The sequence below is a fragment of the Schistocerca cancellata genome, chromosome 11, assembly GCF_023864275.1.
Source record: "Schistocerca cancellata isolate TAMUIC-IGC-003103 chromosome 11, iqSchCanc2.1, whole genome shotgun sequence".
NCBI lineage: Eukaryota > Metazoa > Arthropoda > Insecta > Orthoptera > Acrididae > Schistocerca > Schistocerca cancellata.
The window spans coordinates 122,127,293-122,141,386 of NC_064636.1; the positions used below are offsets into that span (position 1 = coordinate 122,127,293).

Below are 14,094 nucleotides of genomic sequence, written 5' to 3' on the forward strand. Positions count from 1 at the left end.
TAACAAACATTTTCTCTGTAGGACTGTGTATACTGTTTGCAACAATGACTGACTTAGTACCCCTGTCTTTCCATTTTGTTACAGACACATCTCCTGCCATAGAGGAGTGCGATTCCACCACACTAAGCTATTTATCGGTTGAAAGAATTCCCTTTGGGTAATACCTCTTGGAAGATAAAATCGTCCTTCACCCAAAAATACCTTTCTGCAACAGTTTTAATAAAATAGGGAAGCCGGAAAAAAAATCCTAAAGCAAGCAGTACCCAGTATGTTGGAATGATGATGAAAGTGACAATTTTTAGAAATTGTTTGAGCGGCATTATATTAGCAATACTTGGTATGTGAAATTTAGGGTCACTTAACCAACATTGGCGAATGCTCAGAAGTGAATGGAATCCCATTATAATTAGTACACCAATGAAAGCTTTCAGTTCCTCTGAGTTCAGACTGAGAGCTGCGCTTCTCTGAATATCATACATGTTTGACTGAGCAACTATGAAATTGAGAGAACTATCAGAAAAAGAAACATGAAAATATCTCAGATGGGGAAATTAAATTTACTGGAACATTCGGCCCAAAATGTTCACTCAAACACTGTCTGTGACTTTTCTTGGTTCACCTCCACATTTAGTGAACTAATATTGCCCCTGTGTTATTGATGTGCCATCGGTCTCCGAGTCACTATCCGAATGAGTAGGATAACTCATCAGGGAATGTGGAGGCTGAGTAATAACTGCAGGATCTTAATGCTCGATGCAGGTACTCTCATTGAAGTCTAACTCCCCTGTCAAACTGCCACCTTGAACAGGATTAACTGTATCAGGGAGGCAATGACTGGCCCTGGGTTCAGGATGAATCCGTGTCATCTGAATCAACAGAACAGTCATGTTGGGCATCTCGGGGGCCAACTGAGAAACAGTCATGTGCTGCATGTCTGTTGGTGTGCATATTCTTACACCTATGGCGTCATCTACTGGTCAATATTTTATATATATATATATTTCTTTTTTTTTTTTTTTGGTTCCATTAAGTTTCCTCCTGCTGCTCAAATCTGACGTCATTATGAGCAGTGGTTCTTTTTCTACAGGGTTTTGAAGCTGGAATGTTATTTATAGACAGGCTACATATAATAGGAAACTTGTATGGTATGATCAACCAAGGGTGGAAATGGCATTATAATGGTGCCTGTTACAGTGACCTATGCCAATATGTGAAATGCCAGGCTATGCCTAAGCAGATTAAGTTCTGTGCCATTACACAAATTTTAACACATGACCTAGTCTGCGTTTATCTCTATACACTGCTCCTCATAGGACAATTTGGGAAACAATCTCTGTGCTGGAGGAAACATTCAGGAAACATACCAAGCATTATCCAACAACCAGTGGAATAGGAGAGGATAAAAAATATTCTTCAGTACATAATACAGAATTATTGAACTTAGTGGAGTGGTATATGCAACAGTGAGGAGTGAACTTTTGTATTTTGATGTCACATTGACTCAGTGTATGGATGAGATACCTAACCAAGACAGTAATACTTCAACATGACAGTGCACTGCAGCAAAGGGAATCATGCTGTCATGTTACAATTCCCATGATGGCAGAAGAACCTTTAATGAGGATAGGCATGTGACGAAGGTATGGAAAACAGTCTGTGAAATGGATACTAAAAAAGCAGAATGAGAGTAACGCTTACACCTGAGTATCAGACTGGTAGCAAAGTGTTTGTGGGATAGCAAAAGCCATCATAAGAGGTCTGTTCAAAAAATTCCAAACGTCATCCACACAATTTTTCTAGTCTTACGGTTCACTTACTGTGCATGGTCTCCCTCAAAATACTCTCCTCCACATTTGATACACCACTGCCAACGCTGTTTCCACTTCTGGAAGTAGTCTTGGTACACCTATTGCTGGATTGTGTGAAGTGCAATCTGCGAATTTTCTTACATCTCTTCTACCATTGCAAATATTCGTCCTTTCAATGGGTTTTTAACTTTGGATAAAAAGAAAATGTCCACAGCGGCCAGGTGTGGAGAGTACAGAGAATTAGGCAGCACAGTGATTTCCTGTCATGTCCACACTATAACACAACAAATATTCCGTGACAACCAAATTTATTTGACCTTATGTCACTCAAAACAAAACTTAAGTTCGACTACCAACACTTCACTGGCTGTAGCGCCAAGGAGAAATCAGAGTCACTAGTAGAGAATACAAGTCCACACCACTGCCACCCAGTCGATACCGATGCATCGCAAGTTTCCAACCAGGCAGGCCACAGTACAGTTCGGTTGTCATGAATCCAGCAGCCGGGTGGTAACACAGTCATTGGCGAAGATTGAACTGGTTAAACGGGCTCAGGGAGCTCTCTTAAATCCGCAGGTCCGGCCAATCAGAGTGTTGGTAGATGGCGCCCTTATATGGTTGCTCACTCTGGTGGCAAGGGCAGCGCCGCCAGGGTAATCCGTATCGATAGTGGTGTGTACGCTGCCGCTAACTCTGTGACGACGCGTTCACTTGCGCCAGCATCGTGTGTGGCACCAGCAGTACTCGCTGTGTGCCGCGCGTGTCATAGCACGCCGTGCCGAGTTGATGGCTGCTGTGCGGCGGCCGATATGACATTTCCTTTTATGTGCAATAGTCATACAGCAACAGGGATGAATGTACGAGTGTGTTAGCGTGATGCAAAAGCCATGAAGTGTCTCACAACATTTCAGGCTGTTTCCTTCTAACAGTTTCTCACAGGCATTGCAACATGTCCTGATAGTACCATCGATTAACAGTTTGTCCCTGTTGCATGAATTTATGATGCACTAATCCTTCAAAATCAAAAAACTATCAGCGTAGCTTTGACATTTGACCTGAACTGGTGAGCTTTTTCTGGTTTTTGAGAACCTTTCCTGAACCCATTGTGAAGACTGAACCTTAGTGTCAACATCATAACTGTAGACCCACATCTTGTCACCAGTTATGATCCTGTTAAGGAATATCTTGTTCTCATTTGTGTGATCCAAACGCTCTTCACAGACAGTGAGGTGAAGACCTCCCTGGTCTTGACTCATGACATAGAAGATGAACTTTGCAACAAAGCTGGTTGTAGGTTGTGTACCAAAAATGAACAGCATAGAGAAAGAAGTGATGACATTTTCTGCAGGACCTGACCATCATTTTGCAGGACAATTCTCAAGCACGTACAGTGCAAACTGTTACTGATTTGTTTGACTGATGAGGACTGCCAAATGGTATACCACCTACTGCACTCCCCTCACTTAAGCCCTCAAAAGTTCAATTCAATTTCTAAACTGAAGGAAACACTTCATGGCATTCGCTTTAGAACTGCTACAAATTTGTCGGGCAATTGACAGCGCTGCTCAAGCTCTCAACACAACTGGCACTGCTAAGAGTGTCCTAAGATTTCCACATCACTGGCAACAGGTTATATGCAATGCTGGTGACTACTTTGAAGGTCAGTAAGACTTTGAAACATGTATCTATTTTGAACAAGCTGTGAATAAATAGTTGCCACTATTAAAGTTCCAACAGCCGTATGCAAAAAAGAAAATAATTTCAAAATTCTTTCATCTACTAGTGGCTACCTGGAATGTGGGATATCGTAACCCCAAATGCTTAGCAGATGTTGACAGATAAGTAGGGGCATCTGGTGCTTGTAGTTTGAGAACATATTTCACATCTTAATGTTCTTAATCATCAAACAGTCTTGGAAATGTATAACTGATGGCACTGACAGGAATCACATGCCATGTAATAAAGACTTCATGACAATCAGCATTGAGGGTTCTGTTTAGCTTCTTTTTTTGTGTGTATCTATTTGTTCAGTTCAAATGATGTTTTTTATGTGTGTTTTGGTCAGCAGGTTGTGTGTGATCTGGTTTGATTACGAGATGATATCACTGGACCAGCTGTCATCTCCTTTTACAGCTTGGTTATAGTTCACTTTGTGAAGTTTTGTTCCAAGTCAGCATGTCTTCATTGCTAAGATAATGTGTAATGTGTCCCGATATATGTATATGCAACAGAGTGAGAGAGACTCATGCATTGATTTCAATTTATGGTTGGTACGATCAAGGAAAATGTGTGAAAGAGACTAACAGTATATAGAGCAATGCAATATGTAGAATACTGTTTCTTGATGTGCGCCACAGGCGAGAAGACATTGAACACATGAAAAGGGACCAACCAGGCTGTATAAACTAATTCACGGGAGAGAAGACATTGAACATATGACAAGGAAGAAATCAGACTGTTACAATTATAACTGCACAAATCATTTCACCACCATGACACGATTACAGGATTACGGGAAACTAACAAGTGAGAATGCCATTTTGAAAATTTAATTGTAAGGAATGAGAAAGTGCACTATACAATAAGTCTTCATGCCATCCAATGAATTTGCAGAGCGGATACTGCAATCATTTTAAGCTAATGTGCACTGTTAAAGTGGTAAAACAAAAATTTAACAACAAGGGTGAATGAGAGCAAGTATTACTGACATTCCTCTGTGTATAAGTGGTTAGAGGTATATAAATAAAACATGTGAGAAAGGAATGGTAAACTCTGTGTATAATTACATAATGTGTATGGACAGGGACTTAGAGACACAATAATGCTGCAGTACATTACGGCATGGTTGAAAGGTATCATCTATCAGATATGGTGTATATGCTGACAGAAAGAAAAAGAGGTGTGTTATTTTCATTTAAATGAAAGACATGGTTCATGCTCACTAAAACACACACACACACACACACACACACACACACACACACACACACACACACACACACACCTTATGAAAACACAGAAACAACAGAATAAAGCACCACAAACAACATTTGCTTGCACATTTGAAATTCCTGCACTTACTTCATCCTCAACGCACACATCCTAACATCCTGTATGTACATATAAAGTTCCCCAACGAGCACGAACACTGTAAGATATTATGTGGCAATGCTTTTCATTTATTCTCCATGTGCAAGAGCATATCATATTTTAGCACCATCCATTCATTATGTTGTAACGGCAATCACCTGAGTATATATGTGTCCATTATTGTCTACAAGATAACAGTGTATTAAAAAGAATAAAAAATGTTTGTGGGAAAACAAGAATTATCAGAAACTTTTGTTACCTCTGTCCCCCATTTACATGTAGTATGTTTACTTGTTTCCTATTGAGTTAAAAAATAGTCTTGTTTGCTTAATGTGTGTCAAATATGTGATGCAGTCAGATCATACTTTGCTATTTTGTATCAGTCCAAAAATGTATTAATCTTTAAAAGCTGTCATTTTTCCATTTGTTCATGCTGCATGTTACAATAAAATAATCTAATGATATGTATATACACTCCTGGAAATGGAAAAAAGAACACATTGACACCGGTGTGTCAGACCCACCATACTTGCTCCGGACACTGCGAGAGGGCTGTACAAGCAATGATCACACGCACGGCACAGCGGACACACCAGGAACCGCGGTGTTGGCCGTCGAATGGCGCTAGCTGCAAAGCATTTGTGCACCGCCGCCGTCAGTGTCAGCCAGTTTGCCGTGGCATACGGAGCTCCATCGCAGTCTTTAACACTGGTAGCATGCCGCGACAGTGTGGACGTGAACCGTATGTGCAGTTGACGGACTTTGAGCGAGGGCGTATAGTGGGCATGCGGGAGGCCAGGTGGACATACCGCCGAATTACTCAACACGTGGGGCGTGAGGTCTCCACAGTACATCGATGTTGTCGCCAGTGGTCGGCGGAAGGTGCACGTGCCCGTCGACCTGGGACCGGACCGCAGCGATGCACGGATGCACGCCAAGACCGTAGGATCCTACGCAGTGCCGTAGGGGACCGCACCGCCACTTCCCAGCAAATTAGGGACACTGTTGCTCCTGGGGTATCGGCGAGGACCATTCGCAACCGTCTCCATGAAGCTGGGCTACGGTCCCGCACACCATTAGGCCGTCTTCCGCTCACGCCCCAACATCGTGCAGCCCGCCTCCAGTGGTGTTGCGACAGGCGTGAATGGAGGGACGAATGGAGACGTGTCGTCTTCAGCGATGAGAGTCGCTTCTGCCTTGGTGCCAATGATGGTCGTATGCGTGTTTGGCACCGTGCAGGTGAGCGCCACAATCAGGACTGCATACGACCGAGGCACACAGGACCAACACCCGGTATCATGGTGTGGGGAGCAATCTCCTACACTGGCCGTACACCACTGGTGATCGTCGAGGGGACACTGAATAGTGCACGGTACATCCAAACCGTCATTGAACCCATCGTTCTACCATTCCTAGACCGGCAAGGGAACTTGCTGTTCCAACAGGACAATGCACGTCCACATGTATCCCGTGCCACCCAACGTGCTCTAGAAGGTTTAAGTCAACTACCCTGGCCAGCAAGATCTCTGGATCTGTCCCCCATTGAGCATGTTTGAGACTGGATGAAGCGTCGTCTCACGCGGTCTGCACGTCCAGCACGAACGCTGGTCCAACTGAGACGCCAGGTGGAAATGGCATGGCAAGCCGTTCCACAGGACTGCATCCAGCATCTCTATGATCGTCTCCATGGGAGAATAGCAGCCTGCATTGCTGCGAAAGGTGGATATACACTGTACTAGTGCCGCATTGTGCATGCTCTGTTGCCTGTGTCTATGTGCCTGTGGTTCTGTCAGTGTGATCATGTGATGTATCTGACCCCAGGAATGTGTCAATAAAGTTTCCCCTTCCTGGGACAATGAATTCACGGTGTTCTTATTTCAATTTCCAGGAATGTATTAACTGTAAAATGACCTGCAGTAGAGCCTGTCATTTCAGCCTCGAGACTCACTTGTAAGCTCATTTCTACAGTGTGACAGCTGGCGCAGCAAACCTGTGAGTTTCTACTCTGATTGTAGGACTCATATTACTACTAGATACTTTCTCCAGAGCTCTGGAGAAGAGTATTTTCTATGAATCTTAGCACAAGGGACACACATTCTACTGGAAGATGCAAAACAAACTGAGATAGTTCTACCTGGGATGATTTTAGAGGTACTAATCCTCCTCAACAGCTGAGCTGTCAGCATGTCTGACTGTACTGTGGAGGACTCACGTTCCATTCCTGCCAAGGATTCTTCACTGGTGGAAGAAATGAAATCATGTACGGGTCAGCCTTGTAATGCCAACAGATGATCAACTTTAACGACAAGTAATGTCTCCAAGATCTCTGAAATTGGCAACAGCAGTGTGCTGATGACATACCCTCCCATATCGCGTCCAAATGACACCCTTGGCAGAGGACGTCATGGCAGTTAGTAGGTACTGAATGGCCACTCAGGGATAGAATATGGAAGTTTAGCTTTAGGGCTTTCCTAAAAGAGACCGTCATTACCAGGCTACAAGACTCTCCTTACGATGACACATTTTTCATCCATGTTTCCAGAGACTCCTTGTTCTGAGTGAGACACCGAAAGCCAATATATAACAAAGTTTGTCAGAGACTACACAGAATAATTCTGGAACAAGAGTATAATTATCCATGTAACATATATGTAATGAGAATATGTCAGAAGTGATATGAGAAAAATTTGGGGCAAATTTTCTAAAGGGAAGTTGAGCGTTGCACCACAGAAAGATACACTGGGCAGGTGTAAAAATTTTTGAAGTCTTCCTCAGCCAGCACTGAGCTAAGCTGAAGCAGGCTCAAGCACAGTGTCACAACTGAAATAAAAAACGTCAGGAGAGTCAATACTGCAATATACAAGTGAGGCTACTGCCACACATTGCTTGAGCAATATGTCCGAATCACCAGCTCAGCATTATTACCTAATTCAGCAATATGGCGTAACTCTTAAGGGCACATTACATCATTCTGACAGCACTGCAAGGTGCCATAACAGCATGTAAATCTTACACAGGAATGCCTTCAGCACAGTGACATTACAGGAAAGCATCAAGCTAAAGAGATTAAAACCATAGTTGAGACACTAAGCTACAGTGAAGAAGGCTGACAAACTCGGGAAACCAAACCATATTCTGTCATCTTTGCCCAGATACAATGTCACTGCCTCCAAAAGACAGCTCTAAATACTCAAGCTCCTAAGCTCTTCTATATTCAAGTTGTTGTGAGCCAGCTTTGAGGTAGGGTCTTTAATAAGCTGACTGCCATTCACCACATGGCTACTACCTTTGGGACTTCTGCCACCCTGGTCTACTGGATTTAGCCACTGTGAGCTGCCAACCTCTCATCTGTCAGTGTGCAGACTTGGAGCTCTTTCTACCACTGGCTCACATAACATCTATCTGTCAAACTATTACTGTACTGAGTAGGTGTGCTAGATGCTTTTGCTGCTGTGCCCTCCAACTTGCATCTGTGAGCAAACACTGACACTCCACAGCCTTCCTGTGGTGGAGGGGCCATGATTTAACTCCACACTACCTTCACCATCCTGTGAAGGGCTGCTGGGAGCTCATTCCCTTAAAGGACACAAGTACACCCTAATAAACTCCATCACCGAGCTGTTGGGCATCACTGCCACACAAGGAATGCCTGTCACCAGCTGGTTGTGCTACCCTGAATGGTATCACGTCCTCACCAACATGCTCCACAAGTTGTAATCCTGTATCTGTAAGGAACACTGTGCACAGACCCTAAGAAAACAAAGTTCTTCTGTTCTAAAGAAATACTGGTATGAAAACTAATTATTGTGGAAGACTTTATATTGCAACTTCAGCAAGGACTCATTTTTGTAACTGTTATCACAAATAAAATCATCGTCATCTGTCCCGTTTCAGTGGAATAGAAGAGACATATGCAGTAACAGGTGACATACATGAATTAATTCCTAGTTTAGTAAACATTTACTTAACTAGCTAGAATATTACACATATATGCATTACTCCATAAATAATAGATATAAAGTGTTTACATAGACAACAGGAAGATCAGATCTATACCAATCATGAGAAACACAGTAGGTGGGTTTCTTACACATAAAAATTTCTCAAATCTGTTTAGGATAGAACTGTATCAATGTACATCTTTTCATGTACAATGTAATTTTGATGTTACATTCTGCATTAAAATTTATGTTTTCAGGAATGTTCAATTTTACAACTATTTTGCTGTACATGAAGGACATGGTCTGTTGACAGTGTATTCAACTTCAAAAATATACACAACTACTGTCAATTTATTTTGTTTCTGTGAATGAAATGAGTGAAAGGCATCATTGCAGTGTCTTTCACTACATTTAGTTGAAGATCAAGAGTTTCATACAACAGACACTTAAGGACATAGTTTTTATGTTTTGTTATTTCATCTGTTTTATGTTACTGGTAAATTGGAGGAAAAGTTAATGCTAAAAATCTATGACCTCCTCACCTGGTGCTCATAAACTGCAAATTCCATGTGCAAACATATGAGGGCTGTTCATAAATTAACCTCTGACTGTATATTAAAAAACAATAATTTTTTAATATAAAATCTGTACTTACTTGCTGATGTAAGTTCTCCACGCAGTTGTCACCCAAATTCAAATATTTGTCATGTGTAATTTTTTTCCCAGCTTTCCATCAAGTGACGGTGCCCCCTTAGGTTCTGCCAATTGTTGACATAATCCTTCAACACTTCATCAGTCATTAAGTGCTAAATAGCCAGCGAGGCCTTTATCTTGAGGAAGGGACTTAATGTGCTTGGTGCCTGGTATGGACTATTAGGATGATGCTAACATATTTCCTTGCAGAAAAGCCTGAGTTGTTCTTTAATTCAATTCACAGTGTGGAATTGTGCATTACAATGAAGGACAATGATTTCTTCAGTAATGACCTAATAACTTCACACTTTCATGAGTCCCATAGTATTCTCATATATTACTCTCATGAACTCTGTTGTCAAAATCGCTTTACAATCCCAAATAACAGTAAGTTTGATGGTGTCTTCTAAAATTATTTGGATTTATTGAGAGAATGAGAGTGCATCCACTACTTGGATTCGTTCCTAGTTCCAGAGTTCATGTACCTCACATCTATGTCCCACCTCAGTCATGCTTCTGTTAAGAAATTCTCTCCCTCTTCATAGTAGCAGTGATGGAATGTCAAGGTTGAACCCATTCTTTGTTTTGTGATCAGCATTAGACTCTTTTATACTCACCATACCCAAAATTAATGGAAACCTAATCCCTCTCTGACAGCATTCATGAGGTTGTCCTTGAAATCTGCGGCACATCCTCAGAAAATTCAGAAACTGTGAACCAACATCTTGCACCCACAATTCCCTCAACATGTTGCTGTAATTCATGTATACCATCTCACTGTCTTCCTTAACCACTTGCAATATGCTCATCTGTGTGACAGGCCTTGAAATTTTTGGACAAGTTCTTCACAAAACCATCACTCATAAACCTCCCTCCACAACACCCTACCCCCCCCCCCCACACCAACCCCCACCGCACCCCCACGCCCCACAAACACACAATCACCAAAACTCTTGGAGGCACTGGCACTTTATGCTTGCAGGAAGCAGATGACCAAATATACCTTACAGCTGGTGGAGACACAAGAAAACTGTTCTTTTTAATCACGTGTTGCTTAGACACGATGAATGCAACAGAGCTGATGTGACCTTTAAAGTCTCCTTTCTAACCATGCAAGTGTCACTAATCTGTAAGCTTTTGCTTATTTTTAATAACCAGTCATAGGTAAATTTTTGAACAGCTCTCATATTATGGATCATATTGCTTGTTAACATAGCTGACTGTTGATACAATAACATATATCCTCAATATGATGCATATAGTTTCCCATTAAATAAAAAATAAAAAGTAGAGTGAGTAATGGAAACCTTACCGTGTACTGTGTGGTGCACATCTTTTTGAGACTACCTCCTGAAATAATTAGTAATATTATTAGGTACTGAATTCAAAAGGATACACCAGTAAAGAAGTAATTAACAAAATGCTCTACTACTACTACTACTACTACTACTACTACTACTCAGAGATAATTGATAAATTAACTTACAATACATAAAAAAACTAGAGTGTACAGAGACTACAGAGACATCAGAAATTTACTTAGAGAGAAAAAGTACTTTAGCACATCCACAGAGACAAATGCACTCTCCCACTGGATATGAGATACATATGCATTCACATATGCCTGGAGCTGAATTTCTTATGCGGGTTAACAATTCATTCTCATGTTAGAGCATTATTTATGGCAGTTCAGAAGGAAGTGCATATACTTTATTAACTCTCTGAATCAATATCACATTCACGTACCCCCAAAAAACTGGAATAACATTGCCATGGGTGGAGGTTGTGTAGTACACATTTCTGCCACTAGGCATGTATAGTGTAACTCATTGCCAGTTAAATGCCGCCATGCTGTCGACCTGGCTTGTTCTCTTCATCTGCAGGGATTGTTTTTGCTAGCACTGCTTTGTTCTTGTTTCATTTTTTACTATGGCAAGTTTAAGTGAAACCCATGCTGCTGTTTTAATGTTTAAACCATCTAACCAAAAAAAACCTCAAGGGGACAAGTGGTTTGCTCGATTTAAAAATGGCAACATGTCGATTGATGACAAACCTCATTCTGGACATCCCTTAACTGCTCAAATGAATGAAACTATTGAACAAATTCAAGACCTTGTCCTCACAGACTCTCGACCAACAATTGATCAACTGTCAGAGGTTAGTGAGTTATTTGGAGATCTGCTCAGCAAATTGTTGCAGAAAGGGGACTGGTTCTTCCACCACCAATGCACTTGCACATAGAGCCATCCTCTGTTAGACAGTTTGTGGTTAAATATGGAATGGTTCCACTGCCTTCATACCTTACCTGACACACAGGAAACGACACTGATTTGACAACACTGAAGAAGTCAAGAATAAAACAAGAGGGGAGCTCTCAGCTGTTTCTAAAGATGACTACAAAAAACGTTTTGAACAGTGGAAGCACCAGTCGAACAAATGTATTAGTTGTCATGGAGAGTACTTTGAAGACGACAGAGTTGTTTTGTAAACAATATGAAAATTTATAGCTTTTAAAAAGATAATTCCATTTTTTTGTGTACCCTCTCTTAAGAGGGTGGCCATCAAACAGCAATATGGTTTTCACGATGAAACTTTCACTCTGTACCAGTGAGTGTGTTATTTTGAAACTTCTTGGAAGATTGGAAGTATTTATCAGACCATGAAACACAAGTTCAAGGTTCAAGTCCTATTCAGGCACATTATTTGAATCTGTAGGGTGTTTCCACTTTATCCTTGCTCAGCTACCTGCAATGGTAAACTAATGTTTATGATCTGATATACCTATATTCACATGCCACAAACCCAACACACTGGATGTAGCTTTGGTCAGCTTCATACATACTCCATTTTGAAAGACAGTGGTAATATTATACAATTAACAAACACAAGTATGCAGAAACATGAAACAAATTAAAGAAACACACACGTTTTGGTATGATGACATTTTTCCAGATTGCAACAAGTTTGGGGTGTTAATTTTTAATATTAGGTTGCTTCCCACATCATAATCATACTGTCTGCTTGCTTCTTTGTTTGTTTGTTTGACACTTTACCAAAATATTCTCTAACATATTTATTTATCCTGAGTGTGCAGAAAACAAGCATACAACTAGTTATCATCCATGAATGAGTTATTTTATACACATCAGCAAGAATATGAAAATTGTAAAATGTTGCATGAATATGCAGCTCAACAGACACAGTGAAAAAGATTCACAAACCAAACCAAGTCCATGGGAGCAAAATTCTTTTTATTTCAATGGCCCCAGTGCATAGTAACTGGACGGTTTATGCACAGAGATAGGTATGCGATTCTTCGAAGCTCATTAACATTCACTGCTACCACCACCACCACCACCACCACCACCACCACCAACAACAACAACAACAAAATAAATGCACACTGGGAAACCTGTTTAACAGTATTTTTATTTAAAGATCAATTTATGATGCCACTCAGAATTTCTTAATAACCATCTCCAATATCTTCATCTTTGCAGAAAGGCTGGATATATCTATTTTTCATTTATGCTAATGCGTTCTTATAAGCATCTAACAATGACTGTCACCCCCACCTGAAATATTTTTCCTTTACTGTTTCTGATCTTGGCTGTTTCGGAATTAAAAATTCCTTTCACCATAAGAAATATGCCACCTTCAAGCTGCGAACAATTTTTTACAAATAAATAAAAACAGCAACCAGCAACTATTAATAAAGCTATTTATTAAGAACAACTCTACACTCACTGGTCTTGAACCAAGAAGTTCATCAGAAAGCCACTCACAATGATAAACTAAATTAAATTATGTCAAACATATGACACTGGATGTCTATTGCGGGGAAAATTCTTTTAGATCATGGAGCACTACGGGAAACAAGCAAAATAAGAAAAAGGATACTACATTTCTATCAGACTTTATGTGTAGTAATGTGAACAACTGTAAGACTGCTAGTTTTGTGCTACTTACTACAAAAATGCCCTCTCATTTTTTGGCAGTGTTGACTGTGTTGAAAAAAAAAATTAACAGAATAACAAGCCAGATTCAACACTCTGTAGAACTTACAAGAGACAAACAGTATAGAGTAACACATGCTCACTCTCTCTCTCTCTCTCTCTCTCTCTCAATATTTTGTCCACAAAGACGTTTGTGTACAAGAAAATATGAAATATACCTTGAATCAGCAAGAATTATAACCAAAATAAACAAATAAAGTTATTACAGCAACATTATGGAATTTAACATTCTATTAATTATTGTGAACAATGAACACAAAATTTGAGTAATGTATATACATGTTTCAATGTGGAAAGCAGGTGAACAGAGCTGTGTAGAAAGTCTCAACAGGCTACCTCATTCTGTCATTTTGGAAGATCCACAAGTGATATTCTTTTATGATGTATATTTCTATCTGCTCAAGCATATTCATGGGACTACATATTTCAGCATAGTGTTCAGCACTTTCCATGCCATGCCTATTAAGAGTTTTGTGCAGTGCAAATGTGCATTTTGATATGTTACTGGGACATTTGGCATCTCCGCATCCTTTGAATCAGGTCTGT

The 14,094-nt window shown here is 40.5% G+C and overlaps 1 protein-coding gene across 4 annotated transcripts in view; it reads right to left on the reverse strand.

The window, feature by feature from the left end:
- LOC126108790 (zinc finger protein 708-like) overlaps positions 1 to 14,094 on the reverse strand; it is a 143,316-nt gene that overhangs the window by 48,120 nt on the left and 81,102 nt on the right. For all 4 annotated transcript variants that reach the window (XM_049914143.1, XM_049914142.1, XM_049914144.1 and 1 more), the window contains one exon: positions 10,845 to 10,882. In XM_049914143.1, coding sequence (XP_049770100.1) covers positions 10,845 to 10,882 — 38 coding nt within the window. The remainder of the gene's footprint in view (positions 1 to 10,844; positions 10,883 to 14,094) is intronic.